General features: G+C 39.9%; 1 protein-coding gene across 1 annotated transcript in view; it reads left to right on the top strand.

Moving 5' to 3' along the window:
• The window catches only part of GRB10 (growth factor receptor bound protein 10), a 137488-nt gene that overhangs the window by 9301 nt on the left and 107488 nt on the right, over positions 1–20699 (top strand). Inside the window, exon 2 of the mRNA XM_026842156.1 lies at positions 18439–18536. Within this exon, the coding sequence (XP_026697957.1) occupies positions 18486–18536 (51 nt within the window). The 5' untranslated portion in view covers positions 18439–18485. The remainder of the gene's footprint in view (positions 1–18438; positions 18537–20699) is intronic.

Below are 20699 nucleotides of genomic sequence, written 5' to 3'. Positions count from 1 at the left end.
ACACTTGGCTGTTTTGCCTGTAGAGTTGCCAGTTTTGCTGCTCCTTCCTTCCTCTGTTCCTTAGACACTTTTCCAGAGGTTAAAAAAAAAAAAAAAAAAGTCCTCCTCTGACAGCAGACTTTATGTGCTTTACTTCAGATTTTGATATTGCAGCGTTTAATAGCATTACAGCTCCTAATCCTCCAGTGGTGGCTTGGGAAATTCCTAGAAGGCAGGGAGCGGGAGGTGAAGACCTGTGAGGTGCCCTCTTCGTGCTTCACCTGCGCTGGGGAAGGGCAGCAAGGACAAATCTGGGCAGCCAAGATGCAGAGGGGCTGGTTTGAAGATGCTCACTTTTCTCCGGGTTTGCCTACTGGGAATGGAGGAGAAAGGATTATGGTTTCTGAAATGAGCTGCTGCTGCTTGCTTTCCTGTGTCAAGAAGTACAGTGAAAATAACTTGAAAGTTTAGGTACCTGAAACAAAGCTTTACTTTACACTTCAGTAGTTTCCTCTGATGCTTCTATTTTTGGTGATGCTGCTTGCTGCCACCTTCTATTAGATTGCTTGGATTTCAGTGAAGCAAGTTAGAAGAAATCTGAATTTCTCCATGTATGGGGTGATGGGGAAGGAGCAAGCAGGCTCCAGCATTTGAATCCTCTGGTCTTGGAGGGCTTTCAAGTGATTGGCTCTGTTTCATCCCAGTTCTCTGCAGCTCATCAGAGCAGGCTGTGGATGAGGGAAAGCTTTATGGAGCCTTACAGAAATGCTGCGTTGGATAGACTTGTGCTGATGCTCAAGATAAAAGCTAAATGCACCTAAAACTTCTATTTTTGTAGATGTCTTTCTAGCATGCTATTTTGAGAACATGGAAAAAACCCAGAATCTTCTTGGTGTTGTGACTCTTATGCTATTTGGAAAGTAGCTTTTCATTTTATTAAAAATAAGGAGCTGATAAGAGATGTTGAAGGCCTTGTTCAGCTGTGGTCTCTTAACAGCTTTCAGTACAGTGTTGGGCTTATGTTGTGATTTTGGCAGGACTTCATCAGATTTTTTCAGGAAGCTTCATGTTCTTTAAGATCTTAGATTTCGTTTTGCTCTTGTCCTGGCCTGAAATGCAAAGGAAGAGACTTCCTAGATGCCCATTATGAAACCAGGCATGAAACCTTTCCTTCCTGGATGTAGTAAATTCCCATGGAAATAGTGGGAGAGGCACCCTGGCGAAGCAGTTCATGTTTTGTGTTGCAGAGAGCCAGCATTTAGGCATGTGCTTGTCAACTCTCAAGCTACATGTATTCTACCTTCTGCATACTGCAGCAGCCTGTGGGACTTGCTGTTAAAAGTAAATGTTACATGGAGGATGCCTAGCAACTGTAGTTTTTAGGTCTGTGCCAAGTTGTTAAAGGTGCAAATCTGTTAAATTGATGCAGTGTTTTCTGTAGGATGCAGTGTGGCAGTGCCGAGGTTGTGCTTCTGGACCTCTGTGATGTGGCTGTCCACCCAAGCTCTCCTTCACCATCCTCATTAGGTTAATGTCTAGCACCCAAAACTCACAGCAGGGAATATTAATTTAAAAAATTAAAATATTATGTTAATTTAAATTATGAACTTAGTTCATATGAAAGGGCTATGCAAATGAGCCTGGCTTGAGGGGCCCTCTGTCCTGCTGTCTCTGATGGTGGACGTGACCTGGAGTAGAGGGACCCCAGGCCAGCAGCTGGGAATAGCCATGTCTGAATGCAGAGCTTGTGGCTCAGATGCCCACCTTCTGCTCATGCCTGTGCCTGGGGCCTGCTGGGCAACTGTAAAATCCTTTCTGTCTTGGTTCCTCTGTTTGAAACTGGAGTTGGTACAGAGCTCCTTTGGGGAAAAAGGGCAGTAATCTTCATACCAGTGAGTATAGTTTTGGCTGTTTCTCTTAGTAAGTGTAGCTGTAGTGGATCAGACCACAGGTTAACCAAGAATGGATTTATGCATATTTAGGTGATTGGTAGCAGTTGCTTAGGTAGAAAGCCTGCAAATGTTCCTCTGCTTTTAGGCTCCTCTGCTTAATGGTGAGCTATGCTGTAGTTCTCTTGCAGTGTGTATCTTCATTACTTCTAGTAGCTATCCTTTGATAAGCTTTTTCCAGTGCTTGGCCTAAATTACTGTTTTAACATATTGACAGGTTCAGCCACCCCATTGGAAATTATTTTCATGTTTCCTACCCACTTCAGATCTCTTACCTGCCCTTTTCTTTTGGTAGGAAATGGTCATTCTCTAGGCACTTCGTGTGTGTCCTCTGTAACTGGACATGCCTGTCCTCCCTTAGCTGTTTCTCCTCTTCTCCATGCTGAATGATCCAAGTCTGTTAGATATTGCTCCCGGGATTCCTCTTCTCTGTACTCTTTCTAATTCTATTTTACCCTTTTAGTGTCATAACAACCCACAGTTTTCATGAAGTGGGTGTGCCCTGGGTTTAATGACTTGTCATGATTCTGCTTTGCTTGCGACAGTTCCCTAATTCTTAATACCGTATTTCCTTGTGAGGTATCATCTGCCTTCCCCCCCCCCCCCCCCCCCCCAGATGATACTTTCAAACAAAACTTCAAACTCCTGACACTTACTTCAGTGATACACACAGGCAGGGTTATTTTTCTTTTTGCACGTTGGCTTGAATTTGTTAAATCAGTGTTGCCCTTTTGGTTGCCCATTTCCTTGTGGTCATGAGATCATTCCACTGTGCTTTGCATGAAGCTCCAGCTCTGACTGAACACATCATACTGCCAGCAAACTTCATGTCATCTCCCTGTTTGTCACGTTTCAGGGAACTTATGGTTATGTTGAAAAGTATAGACACTACAGTCATTCCTGAGACTCCTTGTATAGAAAAAAAATGCTCTGTGTTTTCCTACCTTTAATTCTTACCCTTCAGCTAGGTGTTAAGGGGGAACCACTCCCACAAACTACAGCAGCTCAGGTCCTTTTCAGAGTCCCTAGTTAAGGATAATGTCCAAATGTGCCTTTGTCTACACAGTGTCATAAACCTTGTGTAGGTTTGAGTCATAACTGCTGCAAAAGGTGTATTTACTCTTCCTCATGCCATCTTTTTTATTATTTGCGTTTGTTACCTAGTTTTAACTACTTCTTTTGGCAAAGAAGTCATTTCCTGATTTTTTCAGTTCCCTGGGTTTACCTTGAACTCACTTCTGAAAACTGATATACCTTACCATCTTTCATGCTATATCCAAATCAATTTGTGTGACGGGATATACAAAAATTAATAGCTTGGCAGTTGATGTTTTCTTTCAGAAATCTTGGCTGAATTCCTTCTGTTCTAGCAACTTGTTACAGTCTTTTAATGCTCTTCTTAAAATGTCATCTGTCAACAGTTGTTTAGTATATATGGTGCCTGGTGAACTTTTGGAATCTGACCTTTTGTTGTTTTTTGGGGTTTTTTTTGAGCAAAGATAATATTTCTAATGAACTAAACAAAACCAGTCCTTTTCTTCCTGTCAAGAAACCTTGAAGATGTGTGCAGCAGCTAAGGTTACTTTTGACGTGGTGATGTTGGGTGAAGACTTGATTTCCTGTATTTCGCCATAGAACTGATAGCAGATGCCATTCTAGTCTAGTCTTTGGGTTCAGCCTTATGTCCAAGCTCACTTTGGGCATTTTTTTGAAGGTAATCATAAACATGAAATTGATCTTCAATGTCCTGACTTTTGGGGCTTTTGTCTTAGGTTATAGGGCATGCCTGTTGCAGCATCCTCTATTTCTGAACTTCAGTTTACTTCCTCTGCATTGCCTGTTCTCAAGTTAATTTAATTTAATATCTTGAAGTACACTTTGCAGATCAAAGTCAGAGGAATGTACGTCTTGGTTAAAAAAACTTAGTCTTCAAGTTTTGCAGTGAAAAGATGAATATGAAATTTCCATAACTGAGCAAGAAGTCTCAGGCAAGCCTTCCACTAGCAAAGGAAAAGACCTGGGAAGTTCTCATGTGTCTTTTGCAATATTTCTAGCATATAATGAAGTGTTGCTTTCTTGTCTGATCTTAGGACTTGTTTATAAAACCTAATATTGCCCTGCAAAACTCAACACTTTGCTGCCTAATGCTACAGCCTGAGTGATGATGAATGAGGTGGGCAGGGGGCTTTGTATATCAGCTGTTTCAGGTATTTTGAAGTCTAAATATGGCGCTTCCTTAGTTGGCACTTGGAAACTTCACTCGCTCCCGGGAAGGGGAAAGAAATCTTGGTGTCATGGCGCAACCCTGTAGCAGACACATCCTCCAAAAAAATAAATGAAACGGCTGAGTCATGTGTTCATTCTTTTTCCATGCTGCTGGCTGATCCCAATACCCTTGTATTTCACACAGGAGGGAGAAGGCAGACAGTACTGTCATTTATTACTCATACCCCGCAGGACACTATCTTCTTCACAAAATATGGGTAGCGTCTGTCTGTCTCCACTTAATGGGAAAGATTAACAACAATTAAGGTCAGTAATTAAGGTTATGAAAACCTTCAAATAACTGCAACATCTGCTCTTATACTAGAATAAATAAAATAAAGCTGGAGCTCTAATTGCCAACAGAGTACTTGCTAATATCTGTTTTGTAATTGTGGGCTTGTGAAATTTATACTGTTAACCGGTCCCTTGCTGGCCAATGCGAATGACCAATGGTCGGTGCAAGTAGTGGTTTAGCCAAGAGCTGTGTGCTGAAACTGAGGTTGCAGGATGAGAAGTGGGAATCCTGGATAAAATATAGGGCACCTGTGAGCCTTGCCATAGCAGTGGTGATCAGGTGGCTCCTGAGGCACCTGTGGGATGTTGTCAGCCCCTCACCTCAGGCATGGTAGTTGATACCCTGAACTTCCCAGTCCATGTCAATGTCAAATAAGACCAGTTTTTCTAAGCTGCTGTTAGCTCTAACTGGTTTTACCCTTGATTTGAGACAGATTAGGGTTGCTGAGGGGTAATTTACTCTGTCTTAACTGACTATTGTTTTTTTCTGTAAATTACTTAATCTGATGGCAAGAGAGCACCTGAGTGTGTTCTGAGATGGATATTTCTAGCAGTAGGCATTGAGGCAGTACTGGAAATAACTGACTTAATGCTTGTGGACCTTTTGCTAATATATCAGGAAAAAATTACAAATTAAAGAGAATGCCCTGAACTTCACTTTGGAGTGTTCATTCAGATAAGTGTATTTTGATATTAAGGAATGTTCTCCTATGAATGAAATAGAATATTTCAGTTGAAAGGGACCTTCAATGATCATCTAGTCCAACTACCTGACCACTTCAGGACTGACCAAAAGTTAAAGCATGTTATTATGGCCATTGTCCAAATGCCTCTTGAACACTGACAGGCTTGGGGCATCAACTACCTCTCTAGGAAGCCTGTTCCACTGTTTGACCACCCTCTCAGTAAAGGAAATGTTTCTGAATATCTAGTGTGAACTTCCACTGATGCAGCTTGGAACCATTCCCACTCATCCTGTCACTGGATACCAGGGAGAAGTTTGCAGTAAGTAGGAATCACGTTTACTTAATTCTGTCTGACTATACAGGGCGATTTCTTAACTTTGCTGATCATTTGCTCTGCAGACGTGTTGTACCTTCCTTACAGAGAATGAAAACTTCAGTTGCTGCTCAAGTCCTGGGAGCTGGGAGCCTAGAGTCCTTGGCACACATGGTCTCTACAGAGGCAACAGTTTGCGTTCTGGCCTGGTGCAAAAGTGGAGTGATTCTGCTCTTTCCACGGTTGTTCTGCGTTTAAAATATGTATCCCATGAGGCATTAAACCTTAAAAGGCTTAACCTGATAGAGATCAGTATCAAAAGGCTGTTGGGGGTGTATCATCAAAGTTGGGTAGAAAACAGCCATGCCTTTTTATTCTTCAGACTATGGGAGAAATTCAGGTGTGTTGTTCCTTGGTTTGCTCAATATTTCTCCTTTCCCATCTATTGGTAGTGGTTTTCTACTACCCTGCATCTTTCCTGTAGCTGCAAGATCTCTTCTGGCCATTACTGCTACTCGCTGTCATGGGAGAAAATCCATGTATTCCTGCCGCTTGCTTCACTGTTCTGAGTAGTCCCACCAAGATTGACCGGAGTGCTGTATTGGGCAGTGTACTGCTGCAGAGCAGGGCATGAGGGTACATCTGTAGTTTAGGAGACAACACTGGGAAGGTTTACAACTGGGAGCTTCTCTGGGAATCATAGCTATCTTTCCCTGCCACAGATAGAAGAGCAGTTCTTACCTATGGAACAGCCTTTTCAAACCTGGTTCTTGAGAGGCATCCAGCTTCAGTGAACTTCTGCTTCTGTCTTGTGTTTTAGAGGGAAGGTTTTTGGTTTTGTATAATAAAGAGGTTCTCATTTAGTTAAATGATACCGTGCTCATGAAAAATGTCCTGCTTATTTTAGACTATTGACTTAACAGCTGGACTAGAAAAGATATAAGTAGGTAAAGATGTTGCAGAAGACAAATGTGATAGTTTCCAATCCATAGTGTAATTTACCTAAAACCAACAATGCCATAAAGAGGCGAGAATATCAGATATTGGTGACAAATTCTGTGGTACTGCTGCCCATTTGAAGTGGGAATTGTGGAAATACTACAGACTAGGGATTGCTGAGAACCGTAAGCATCAGGTGAAGGAAATATTTGCTGCCTTCCAATCACAAAGTAGCATGAAAGCCTGTGATAAGTATTTGTGTAAAGCAGATAGTTGCATGAATCCATCTCTTCATGCAGAACTGGGTTTTAATAAAATAGTACTGCTGGTTAGTGAGGCTGAAATGAAAATCAAGAGTTTTCAGATGCATCTGTCAATTTGATTGTATTAATGATGAGTGAATGCTTTTATAGATCAAAATATAGATCAAAGGAACTTGTTTGAATTTTTTTCATCAATTAACAGTAGCAATTGGAAATTTCAAATTTCTGATATTTAGAGAGGTTTTTGCAAGACAGCTTAGCTGCTACTGTTTTGGTTTTTGCTTTTTTAAATGTTTTATTACACTGCAGTGTATTTTGGGAGGGGGAGAACTTGAAAGAGCAAAGCATGATCAAAATCTCTGCCTCAAACAGTAAAGGAAATTCAGGGAAGGAAACTGAGCTAGATTTTTTTGCAATTTTTATTTTTTGTGAGATAGAGCATTCACAATACTGAGTTCTACTATGTTGGCTGGAGTTCTCTTGCATTCTGTACTGCTGCTAAAGAAGCTGTTTATCTGTTTATTGAGTTCACATACGCATATGTAGGTGTGCATGTATCATATGTATAGACACAGAGAGTGAAATTAAACCCTAAAAGTTGCTGGGAGAAGCTGAAGCTTTGACTTCTGCAGTATGGCAAGTGAGGATACTGTGGGGACTGGTCTGGCATGCTGAGAGTTTGAAGTTAGTGATGTAAACTGGGGAGGGATTCTTCTGGCTGTTTTTCTGCCTCTAGATCATGGATTACATCTGAGCCAGTTTTCTAAACTCCCTTTGTAGTCAATAGAGTCAGGTGCACTAGTGGTGTACTTCACTGATTAAGGGGCCTCTTGAGATCATCTGGTCCAAACCCCAGCTTTCTTGGACCTCTTCTAGATAGCTGTCGTAGAATGAGATGAACTGCATATAAGGAGTGCCTGTTTCTCCTCACTGATTGATGTGGCAGTGCAGGGGTGTACATTTTTCCCTGCACCCTGAACATGTAGCACCACGTAGGGTATGTAACTTACTTTCTTCATATCCTGTTAATAGAGTTGTCAGCTCCATACGTAGCCTGGATGTTGATGTATTTCTGTGGGTGATGTACTGCACGCCTGTGAAATGATGTTGGGGATGCTTATGTGCCATCTTCTCCCTTCTTTCTACTGCTGCCAGTACCAGTTGGCCAACCTCAGAGGTGGGAGAATGCAGATGGGACCTGTGTGTGGGTTCCAGGCTTGGAGTATAGGTGTGTTGTGATTTAAAATACATTGGTACGTAGGGATGACAGTTTGGCTGCATCTGGAGCCTATGCCCTTGGAGAACAAATGTTCCCCTTCAGCCATTCTGTAGTCTGAAGGTTAACTAGGGATGTTTCTTGTTTAACACATATCTAGTTAACCTTCACTGCTGGTGACGCTCACTGTTTCATGCCTGTGTTAAATAGTCTTATAAGGCCTGAAACAACAGATTTCCTTTATGACACTCTGAAAGAACAGGGAAGTAGCTCTTAATGTAGGTGGCTTGGCAAAATATTCTAGTCAAGTCAAGTATTTGGCCTGCTACCCAGCCTTCGATATGTAATCTTTGGGTGCTGCCAAAATACCATTCTAATTAAGTTGACATAGTCTATGAAGCCTGGGTGGTATTACTTCAGTTTTCTTTCCTGTGCTTTCCAACACTGTGTTTTGAAAGGGTTGATGGAAGATGTGACACTTGCAACCTCACCAGAGTCTTCATTAAGCTGGGATTTTGGTCACCTTGTGACCTTCAGGATCAAAGGAAGGAATATTCTCTTTCTTCCTCTCTCTGCAGGTGCAAGTTAATAGCAGTAAATAAGTGTACACTAATGCACATGGAACATGTGATCAGTTGGCCAGACTTCAGCTTTCTGTTGAACATTAACACATTAACCCTTCTACAAAATATTAACCTATTCTGTAAGTTTATTTTCTGTTTTGTTTACACTTAGTTGGTAAAGCTATGACCTATTTGTCCCAAGGTGGTATATTTGCAAGTAGGTCAACATACTTGCTTTTGAGATGTCTACTTGAAGGTGTTTTAAAGGGCTGAAAAGCATGAGGGGGTAAGAAAGACTTTTGCATTCCTATCTCCTTTTAATTTATTTTTTTTTTTAATTCCCAGCCTGTATTCAAGAATAGAGCGCCAGTAACATTCTAGTTGTGTCCTGAAAGTCAGGCACTGCTGCAGCAGCATTGATTGCCTGCTGCTAAGCCACCCATGGATTTGGAGCTCGCACGTTGCATAATACCAGTAAATGCTTCTGAGATTACAAAATGGTCTCTGTGCTCTAAGAAGAGATTGTTGTGATTTGTTAGTAAGGCAGTGCTAAATTACACGAGGTATCTATGACATCAGTATCTTAAAACTGAAGTAGTTTTTTGTGATTGAGTGAGTGTACTCTGGCACTGCTGGTGCTTTATTGAACAGGAGTGAATGAGTGCAACCTCCAAATTGTATACTCCAGGCTGGACTGGCAGAATTTTAATGTTCCAGTCAATCAAGGGTGTATGCAGTGCAAAGGATAACCCAAAGGAACCTACAGGAATTTTTGCACTTCTTTACCTTATCTGACCTGAATAGACAAGGCTCTCTGTCTTAAGACACACACAGTATTGGGTGGAGTTGTCTCCCTGTACTCTTTGCAGCTAGAAGCAGAGCTGGTGGTTGAGTTACTAATGGCTTTAGTGAGTTACCCCTTTACCCGCTATACTGTAGTAACTCCTACCCTGCTGTGTATGAGAGGTAAAATGGGTTTGCTTGTGTGTTTATAGTACTGTTACTCCTTAGCTGTGTTTCAGCAGATCTGTGGTGTTTTTATCTTAAGAATTTAACTGTTCAAACAATTTAGAATGAACTGTATTTGGGAGTATGCCACCACAAAATTCTTTGGAGGGTGAATTAATATACTGTCAATATTGGGGAATGCATCTCTTCTCACAGCATGTAATTTGTTCAGAGGTGAAGCAGAAAGGCTTCTGAGTGTTCTAACCATGCAAACAAGAGGCGTATTGAGAATAACCTGTGCACTTAAGTGTACTTCTTATGGTATCTTTTTGAGATACTATCTTAGTGAGTAGCTTGCTGTTTGAATTGAAATGTCTAAACTTGTCTTCCAGCTTCAAGAGTTTATATGGTATTAGACAATGTCAATAAACTAGTGCTTATTTGCTAACATAAATTATAGATAACTGTAAAAGCCTCTGTCAATTGATTTGCTTTAAAAATATTAACTTAAATAAAAGCTTTTGATAATCCTAGTTAATAACTCTTAAAAAAAAAAATCTTGTACTGAGAGAACAGCAGCACGTATACTTAATGTGTTAGCTATTGGTATTAAACCTTGTAAATCATCGAAATTAAAAACCTGTATAACATTCTTGCTCTACAATGATGATTTATTTTTTTTTTTTAATCCAGGAGAAGTATTTTAACTCTGAAAACTTTAAAGGGCAGGAGAAACCTAAGGAGGAATGTGAATGGTATCGATAGATATCTGCCTATAGGTTTCTGTATGCAAGTATGGGTTTTAGTTTTGAGGTCAATTTTATGGTCAACACTCTGTAGCCAGGACTGTGTTAGGAAAACTAGCAGGTTTGGTGAGAAGCTTTACTGTGCCCCCTGCATAAATCTTACCAAGAAGGAAACTTCCTTGTGAAAAGCATCCAAGCAAAGAAAAACAGGCTGTGAATAACTGTAATGATTGATGAATGGATCATTTGGATGAAACAGACTTAAAATGCTTGCAAAACTGATCAGTGGGTCATGTGATAAAAGATTGCCTTTGGTTCTTTGTTTCTTTTTTTAATATATGTATTTGTCTTTTGTATCAGAAAACCAGGAAAGTCTTCTGCATGTTCTGGAAGATTCTACTCCAAAATGGAGTGTTACAGTGAAATGAGGGAACAGAAGATGGGAACAGGGTGTAAGTTCTGTAGATTGCTACTCTCTGAATTTGAGAGCCTCCCTGTCACACTTGTTTAAGTACTTTCAGCACACATGTTTCAAGTATTTGCTCTCCTAACTTTTGCTGTCAGGGGGCTATAGAAGTTAGAGCTGTGGGGAGCATCCTACCATCTTGTCTCTTTTTAGTAAAGTTTAGTGAGTAAACCTTTCCAGCATCTGTAACAATCTGACTTTCTTCAACGAAAATGCATTGTACAGAGGCTGATCTTGCTCTGGTCATATAGGAGTTGGCTGGAAAAATACCTTGTATGTAGTTTACTCTGAGTTGGGTGTCTAGAGCCACTGGCTTTCAAATCCGACCCCTATGCAGGGAGAAGGCCCATTCACACCAGTGGCAGGTTGAAAGTATAAAGGCTTGTTAGTGTGTTGGATGCAAAAAGCAATGTTTTTAAGTACACAACAAAAGGAGACTTTAGTTGGGTCAGTACCACAAGGGAAAAGTAAGTGCCTTCTAGAAAATGGCAACTTTATATTCTGTTTAGAGACTTACCCGAATGTTTATCTTTTGTGAGATGCCTGGAAAGCATTAATTCTCACAGACATGCAGTAGAAAAGGTTTGCCAGCTCCTAATGGCAGCAAACAAAGAAAATGAAAGTTCACAGGTTGCCTGGGCCAATGTAATAGTTTGCTGCCACTGGAAAGAGGTGATCCTGTTTGCTTTCCCTCTTGCTCATGCTCTCCTGCCATTCACATTGTGCCAGCTGAGCCGCTTGTCAGATCTAAGTTTATTGCACTTGCTTCCTTAGCAGAAAACTAACCCAGCAAAACAAATGAGTTAATTAACACAAGCTGAACTCATTAAGGACCATACATGGCACAAAAGGGGGAGAAGAAGGGAGTGCCATGAAGTTGCTGGAAGGAGGTGGAGGAAGAAAGCAAAGCAAGGGCTGGTGAAGAGAGTGGGATGTCTGTCCTGTTCTTGGCAGTAACAAGCTATTAAATCATCTTAACTGTTGTATAACTTCACTCTAAGTCTTCAGGTTGGATAATAAAAAACTAAAATAACAGAAGGAAATAATTACTTAGACTGCTTCCCAAAATTACAAAACTTTGGATACTGTGTTATGAGAAATGTGACTAGACTGTGGAGGGGAGGGGGAAGGTCAAGAGAAAGACAACACAAAGGATAGAGGTAGTACTTTTTGGTTCTCGAAGTGAAAAATGTAGAGAGGAGGTGCATATACAGAATTAGAGACCATTAGTCAAAGCATTTTCAGCTGACGTTGTCCTTGGGCTGCCTCACTATGCATTTTGTTCCAGTCACGCATCTATGGACCTGCCCTACTTCTGCATATGGTTTGCTGATGGAATTGTCTACTATATACTACATAGTTCTTTATTTCAGTTTCTGTCTAACATTTTGTTTAGACTCGGGTACAGTCTGTTCAGTTGTCAAAGTTCCTGCTTCAAAGCTATAGATTTAGCTATTAAGAGGCAGAAGAGGATTTTTAGTGATCAAGGGAGATAGTGAAACTGCAGAGTTTCATAAATATTTTCAGTGTTCAGTATAGGTTTGTTTTTTAAACTGGAATTCTTCCTTCAGAACTAAGGGGAAAAATCCTTACTTAAATGGGCTAGGTGCAAAGTAACTATTTTTCTCTCAGAACTTCATGCTTGCTGTCAGTGAAGCAGCACTGTCAGGTGGTGAACATGAATTCACAGGCTATGAGTCTTGAGGAGCCTTTTCAGAATTTTAAGCAGCTTCAGGAAACCAAAAAATGCTGAACTGCATATATTTTATTTAATTTTATTTGGCAAGACTTGAAGTGGGATGGCATCAGCTCTTCTGTGCTTCTTCTGAAGTATGTATCTGTTTTGGCTTTCAAAAGCCTGAATTGCTGTTGCCAAGATTCTTCACTTTCTGGCAAAATTACAATGGCAAATGGCTTCCTTTACAAGGTGTAATATTTAGACTAACAGCTTTGCAATTAAGAATGGCAAAGAGAATTATATTCCCGTTTTTTATAAGACCAGATTTTTTAGTATGGAATCGTGGGAGTGTTTGGACGTAACTGAAGTGCTTTTGATTGATTTATATTTTGAACAGTGCTATTCATTTTAGTGCGCGACACTCACATGAAATTTTAACTAGAACAATGCTTTGTTTTCAAAGATGTTCAAAGTATTACTCTAGGCAGTTGCTCTATATCATAGACTTGCAAATTTCTTTTGGGTACGTAATGTGTGACAAAATGTGTGTGTGCATACCAACCCATGCAAGGGAAGTGGGAAGAAATTGGGAAATCTGCAAGTGTTCTTAAATATTACCTCCTGCTAATCTGAGTAGGCCATCAGGATGTCAACCATCATGTCATTAAATCTTTCGTGGTTGGAGAGTGTGATGGTGTTCTGGAGCGTTCAGGGAGGTGTTTTGGAGTCAAAAGAATTTGTTTGAAGGGAAGTTGCCCAAGTATTAGTTATCAGCATGGGAAAACTGGGGACTTTGGGTGTGGGGAGGGATGTTCAGACCTGAGAAGAGAAGCAAGCATGTGTTTGGAGTGAGTAAAATGGGGAAGTGGACAACAAAAGGTTTGTTATGATTAATTGACTCTGATTAATCAATCCTCTGACTGCCTAACAGAGCAATGCTGTGTTTCTTGTGCAGGAAGCTACCAGTATTGGTTTGAAGTCAGTCTTTTGGTGCTATTTGGTAGCCTGCACTTATGAACCTTTGAGTCCTGTTGACCAAATGATCACCTTGCAGGTGGAAGGCATCCTCAGTTTTATAAACTGACAGTCTTTACCTGAAACCATCACCAGAAGAGGGGAAATTGTTTTAGAAATCCTTATACATACTCATTGCTAAAACTGTGATGGAGTCTGGTTGCAAATGCATGTGCTGCTGAGGGTGCGATAGAACCTAGTCTTGGTGCAGACAGCTAGGGGATCTGGTGGCACTTTCTTTCCAGCCCATGTGGTCACGCTTCCTTCTTGTGAGAAGTCGTGTGGATCCTGTCCTTGCGTGAAAAAGCACATCTGGGTCCTGCGGTTTAAGTGCAGCTGGGGACACTGTTAGCTGTCAGGTCTTTCAACTACAGAAATTTCACTGACATGCCTCAAGCTGCTCATATCCAAATGTTATTTCCATTGTAACTATGGCAATAGGAGTAGACCTAGTAAGAAAGTATATGTATGTGTGTCTTCATGCCCTGTGTTGGTGTAGAGGATTGCTAGATGCATCCATTTAACCACCTTACCTTCAAGCCATGCTTCAGTGAAATCTATGTGTATGTATATTTAAAAAAAAAATTTTAAAAAAATCATAGAATGGTTTGGATAGGAAGGAACCTTAAAGATCATCTAGTTCCAGCCTCCTCCGTCACAGACGGGGACACCTTCCACTAGGTAGATCAGGTTGCTGAAAGCCCCATCCAATCTGGCCTCAAACATTTCCAGGGAGGGGGCATACACAGCTTCTCTGGACAACCTCTTCCAGTGTCTCACCACCCTCACAGGAAAGAATTTCTTCCTTATATCTAATCTAAATCTACTGTGTTTCAGCTTAAAGCCATTGCCCCTTATCCTATCACTATGCTCCCTGATAGAGTCCCTCCCCATCTTTCCTGTAGGCCCCCTTTAAGTACTGGAAGGCTGTTATAAGGTGTCCCCAGAGCGCTCTCTCCTCTAAGCTGACAACCCCAACTCTCTCATCCTGTCTTCATAGAATAGCTTCTACAACCCTCTGATCATCTTCATGGCCCTCCTTTGGACTTGATCTAACAGGTCTACATATGCAGAAAAAAACCAAAACACTTTCCTAGATACTATGAAGTAGTGGGGAGTCTGGAGCCAGATCTGTGGACAGTTGAGATCTTGCAGATTGCTCTTTGTGTGGACCAACAAAATTGGGTCTTTTTCCCTGGCTCTTCAAGATGTTAAATTATAAATGTGGTAGAGTTGACCCAGACAGTCTTGGAGGTGATTTAGAGGACAATATTGTATGATCTCAGTTGTTTTAAGACTTAGTTCTAATTTCCTATAGAAATCCAGGTTTGGCTTGCTAAACCTCATGCTGTAGTGTGGGGAGAAACGAAGTGGTGATGCCGAATGCCTGAGAGAGTAAAAGAGAGGGAAAAGATTTTTAACCTGTATGTTAAACCTGAGATGTTGGAGAAAGGTCTTCAGATATGTCAAAAGCTAAGGTTATATTGAAGCTTTTTTTCCCCTTTCCTCTTCTATAGTGGTTCAGTTAAAGCCGAACATTACAGAAGAAAAATAATAAAATATCCAGAACCAGAATATTATTCAACAAATCTAAGCTACTTTTCATAAAAGATCATAACTCCAATTTTCAAGAACTCTGGAGCTTGTCTTGCAACTCTGCCAGGTTAAATTTTTTTTTTTTTTCTCCTCCTCCTGTTCCTAACTAATCTGCAAGCGACTGCGTTTTAAAAATTATTTTTCTCCTGAATTTAAAGACTTTGACAGATGGCACATGTAGAACCTGGAAAACTTCCTGAATTGGCAGAGTGACCATACCCTTGCCATCTCTTCCTACCACAGTATCTGTAGGTGCGTAGGCTGTGTGTGTTTCCAGAGTGCTGGGTGAGATACCGTTTCCTCTGCTGGGAATATGCAGAGAGCAAGTGATAAATCAAAAAAACATACCTGGTGACAGGCTTAATTTGCAGTTAATAGATAACTTATTCTACTGGTTAGGTGAGTAATTTGATTGTGACTAGAAACAACTCACTCAGAGCAGTAGTAATCTCCAGGGTGCATACCTGCAACGTTTTTCATGCAGGATGAATATCATTCTTTGTTTATATGATGGGAGTTGATTTAACACTTTGAGAGACTGAAGCATCCAAGCTACACCTCACAGTAGACTATCCTTTAGGCTAGAGAATATCATACTGAAACCAGACCTTATGACCTTTGAAACTTGGTTTATTGTGACTGTCCTTTCAGACACCCTCCCCAAGGAAGACCCCTTAAGCCAGTAAAAAGTAAAAGCACGTGAAGTTGCTTGGTTTTGAATGTGCACAGGCTGTCTGGCTCAATGCTTCATGACAGTTCTCACCACTCAATGTCCTGAGTTTAACAGTCACTGCCTACATAGCTTGTTTTCTATTTACAATCCTTTGGAGTTTCCCTCCCCCATCTAAGGCATTTTAGGAAAAGGGCAGTAACTTGGCACTTATATATCTTTTTGCTATTTGTGCTGTTTATCTTGCATGGAAAGAACATGTAAGTCTGTATGCAGTTATTGTCTCTGAAGAGAACTGACATGCTAAAAATCATGTTTAAAGACAAAAGCAAAGAAAGCTGATTTTTCTTTTAAATCTTTTAAATCCTAATTTTTATCTGCTGAATACATGAATTGGTATAGAGTGCTGTTGCTATAAAATTTATTACTCAATGTGGTACAACAGGGCCTTAGATCTTAAAGGTGAGCAAAGGCTTTTTGTATTCTTAGGGTAGGACTACTTTTGATAAACTGCTTTTAGACAGACAAAAGACATGCGATCTTAAATCAGTGTTAATGTGTGACTGACCAGGAATGATATCATCTAGAGATTATTGCTTTCCTCTGTTTCTGCGGTGTTAACAAATGAATACTCAAGAATGTAGCAGTGAAGCAAATGGGTCTTGATAAATTATGCAGTCTTGACTCCAGCTATTGTTCGAGGTAATTTATGTTCTTCCATTGGCGTAATGGGGCTGTGGCATAAACTGCAGCACTCCCTGGAGTAGACAAATTGGTCTAGTATTGTTTAGGAACATATTTAATCTATCTTGCTATAAGTGAATTGGTGCCTTTTGCTGAAACATCAAGAGAAAGACTAGTATTTTGATATTCAGGCCTAAATAACCTACAGTTAAATTTACAGCAGTTGTGCCTTTTTCCTGTTCTCTAAATATTGAAGTGATAATAAACGTAAAACTGTTGCAATGTAAGGCTAAATTATTTTTCCTTATCCCTTTAGGTAAACTTTCTTTAATCTTGGTGGGTTACAGGCTCATAATACAGTTCTCTTTGTTCAGATGTACTTACTACCCAAAGTGAAAAGTTGTGTTTGGTTTTTTTGGGTTTGTTTTTTTTATACATCAGCCAAGATAAGAGATTTCAATAGATCTGTACTTAATTCTCCCAGAACAAACAGGCAAATCTTGCCCTGAATGAAATCTTTGGATCCATCTTGAAAACTGACTGCAAACTTTTAGGTGTGAAGTGGGAGTTAGATGACTGTAGATGACTGTTTATATGTTTAAAGACTAGCAACAGTGCAAGTTTGGTACCAAATGCCTATAGAGTTAGACATTTGAGGTGGTCTTCCCCCACTCTCCTGCAGTGTGAATCCTTCAAGATTATGGTTTTAAACTTAAGCGCTATGGAAGAGAACAGCTAGAATACATAATTCAATTTATGCATACTGGGTTAAATAGATTTTCAAACTTGACATTGCCAAGATCAGTTTCCTCCCAAGGTAACTAGCTACATGAACTGATCCCTGAAAGCTGCTACCTCAGGAAAACTGTAGAAGCCAGTAACTCCTTTCTGGAAAGCAGCTCCCAGGAGTTTTCCTGCCTTTTTGATAGAGGACGCAGTGGCTACCATATATCAGCCCAACTTATCCTGGAACTAGATAAAATAACGCTTCCTTGGTGAGTGAGTGCATGGTTTATGTGAACCACAGGCTGCAGCTCCTCTGGGAGCAGTTTTTCCAAGATGGCTTTTACCCTTGTCCATGACTTAACTGCCTCATAAATCTTTTTGGGAGCTTTGGTTTGGTGACAATTAATGTCTACTAGAGAGCAGTGGGTAGCCTGTTTAAAACTCAAGGCTCTTGTTTTGAATACATACTTGAAAATTAACAGTGAAAAAGACAGGAACTCTCTTGTGGTAGGAGTAAAAGTTCTGGCTCTGCTTTGCAGTCCATGCTCTCTTCCCCCAGTCACCATTTTTTTCCATCTGCTTGGAGGTGGCATCACTTACACTGCAAGAATGTCTCCAGCTGAATGCCACTGGTTGGGAGAAATGCTGGGACCAGCAAATAGTGCTTTATGTATTTATATGCTTTTGTTTAATTTCCTTTGTTATGAAGCAGCAGTTGAAATCACTTTCTTGACATTGGCTTAATACTGCCTCCTCTTTTGTAATTTTTTCACATTTCTTTAGCTATATGCATATCTAAGTATGTTTGCAGTAGACTTCTTGTCAAGCTCTATCTGATCATGGAAGTGATGCTTAAAAGAAAAGAAATGGAAGACTTGGATGCAGATTTGCATGGGACACCCTATTTGATATATTACCTGAAAATAAAGTCATGAGAGAAAAGGCAGGTGGGAAAGGGTAAAAGGAAGAAGTTGTGTAACTAGGTGTTGAAGGCTAATGCTGCATAATGAACTCGATCTTATGTATCTTTATGGGTCTTTTCCAACCTAAATGATTCTATGATAAGTGTCTGTCATCTTAATTCACTCCTAGGTTTCAATGTTTTCTTTCCACAATTGAAAACATAGCCTCAGTTGGTAAGAGCCGATCTTCAAATGGTTAGGGTCTAGGTATGAAGAGTCTTGTCTCTTTTGCCTGGACTGTGGAAATAGAGGAGAAGCTATCCAATCTGAGAATAGTTATGTTGGGCTTTTGAACGAAGTATCAGGTTGAATGTGTTTTCTAGGCTACAGACAGCAAATGAGCAGATTTGCTACTCCAAGTTGATGAAAATCCTCGCCACCTCATCTTGCTCTTCTCGGTCTTCCCCCTCCAACTGTTTTCAATAATAAGTTGATGAAATGTCTTCAGTATGGTTTCTGACAGTTTGTTTGTACTCTGCAGGTCCTGTGAAGCAGTAGATGTAATTTGAAGAAAATTTGAAGGAACAAATGGCTTTAGCTGGCTGCCCAGACTCCTTTTTACATCTTCCTTATCGGATAGTAAGTTATGAAACTGCATGTTCCTGTCAGCTTGTAGCATCATATTGCTGTGTGCCAGTGATTGATTGTGCATTCAAACTTTTCATCAAACTGCTAATAGCTGTCTGGCAATTCTCTGGGTTTTGCTAATGTTTGGGAACAGAGGCTCTGTTACAATCCTATATTCAAGACCTGCTGCTGAAAAAAATTGGGTCACTAATATATACTGATTAAGATTTGATATCTGTCCTCAAAATAGCCAGTTCATATTTGGGAGAAGGCACTTGTTTCCAAAGAAAATTTGCAAGCTACAATACCAGTGTAATGCCTTGCCTCAAAAATTATCAATGTTTGTGAAATGCTATATTTGTAGGAATAAAGCAGAGATTTTTACACTTGGTTAGATCCAGTGTTTGTCAAGTCGTTATGCTGTATCTAAGCACCCAATATGGCATATTACAAAGAATATATTTTTAAAAAAATCTCAATTCAAAGATGCTAGGCAAAAATGCACTTAGAAGTTATCTTTTTTTTTTTTTCCCCCAGGCAGTTGTGTTGGCATCATGCATGCTTTGTTTTTTTCATGGTACTGAAAATTTGTTATTTTGCACATGGCCTGGTTTTTGCCCTTTTTTCTTTTGCTTTCATAGTGTGCTTACCACCCTAAGGATTCAGTTATGATTTTGGGCCCTGCAGATACACAAATAAAGAGTATCATATGACATTGAAATTTTTTTCTCTTTCTCCCAAGAGAAACATTACTACTAGTGATTACCACAGTCATGCTACTCATTTGAAAGAAAAGTAAAAAACCAAACAAGTCCCCAGCAAACCTCTATAGGGTTTTGTTTTGTAATATGCCAACTTAATTTTTTTTTCCCCTACAGGAAACTTAAATTAGTTAAAAGGCTAATGTTAGTATATGATGAGTTGTCAGTTGAATGTACCTGAATGCTTTTCCTGATAACAGGAAAAACATAACGGTTCCTTTATAGCTTCTTTTGCAGTTACAAAAATAGAATGGACTTTGAGAAATCGGGTGTCCTGAAAATCTGTTACTATACTTAGACTTATGATTTTTAAAGAGTATGTGAATAGATGTGCCTGGACTTCTTAATTTTGATGCACTGTGAAATTATGCTTCCGATTCATTTAGAGCATCATCTGAGTCATGATGTGAAGCTCAGGGAGAGGAGAGCTATGTAAGAAAAACTTGACATTGTAGGCAGTAATTTTTGAGCTGCAAATTCTTTACTGAATGTCAAGCTTTCTCATGAAAATAGTGTCTTCAGTGGTTCATAAGCAGTAAGAATGTGAATTTGCCTTGGTACTTCCCCTGCTCTTACAAACCCTGCTGATAATCTGCTGTAGTCTGAGGCAGTCAACAGACTAGAAATGTCAAAGCAACATGGATGACTTCAAGATGGTGGAAAACTCCCTGTTAATAAATTGGTTTTGGTCATAGCATACTGTGTGTTAACTATCCTAAGTGCTTGTAACTGGTTTAAAGACTAGCTTTGGAAGCCCATTCACAACTACTGTGCCTTCTGTCAGAAGTGAAGTTCACATTAAAAAAAACCCCAACCCTGAACATCTGTTTTTCCACCCCTACTAAATCTGACTTAGAAGCTTTCATCAACTTGTCTTTCAAATTTGGCTACAGTGCCAGTATTGTGTTGGTAGAGGGCTGAAAGAAGGTTAAACTAAATATGCTCTAGATTAGAGTGTGAAGAAATATTCTATTTTTTTCAGTACACTTTCTGACTTAATATGAATGGAAGGCTATAGCGAACATTCCTCCAGAGTCCCCAAGGTTGGGACCTCTAATGCTGTAACTTCAGTGTTTAGAATAAATTAACATGTTGGAATTTGGGATTACATGCAAAGCAGTCAGTAAGAGAAATGAGAACCTGGATAAGTGAATATGCATACAAAGTATCTTTTAGGATGCCTTGTCAACCCCCCTCTACCCTTCATTTTTCTGGTTTGGGGGGAAACAGGCAAGTATAGTTCTCTGACTTTCTTACTTGGTTCTTTGTTTGCAATGTTTGCTGCTTTCAGAAACTTTCAGGTCTTGCTTAAGAGTGCCTTTTTTAAAAAAAAAAAAAAAACCCAAAAACAAACCAAACCCAACTTTCTCAGGAGTTAACACATAAACTAGTCACACTGAGTGCATTCTCCTAG

The sequence above is a fragment of the Athene cunicularia genome (genome assembly GCF_003259725.1).
Source record: "Athene cunicularia isolate RWA chromosome 2 unlocalized genomic scaffold, athCun1 chr2_part1, whole genome shotgun sequence".
Lineage (NCBI taxonomy): Eukaryota > Metazoa > Chordata > Aves > Strigiformes > Strigidae > Athene > Athene cunicularia.
Note: the sequence above shows the minus strand (reverse complement) of the source record. Positions and strands in the feature narration are given on the sequence as shown.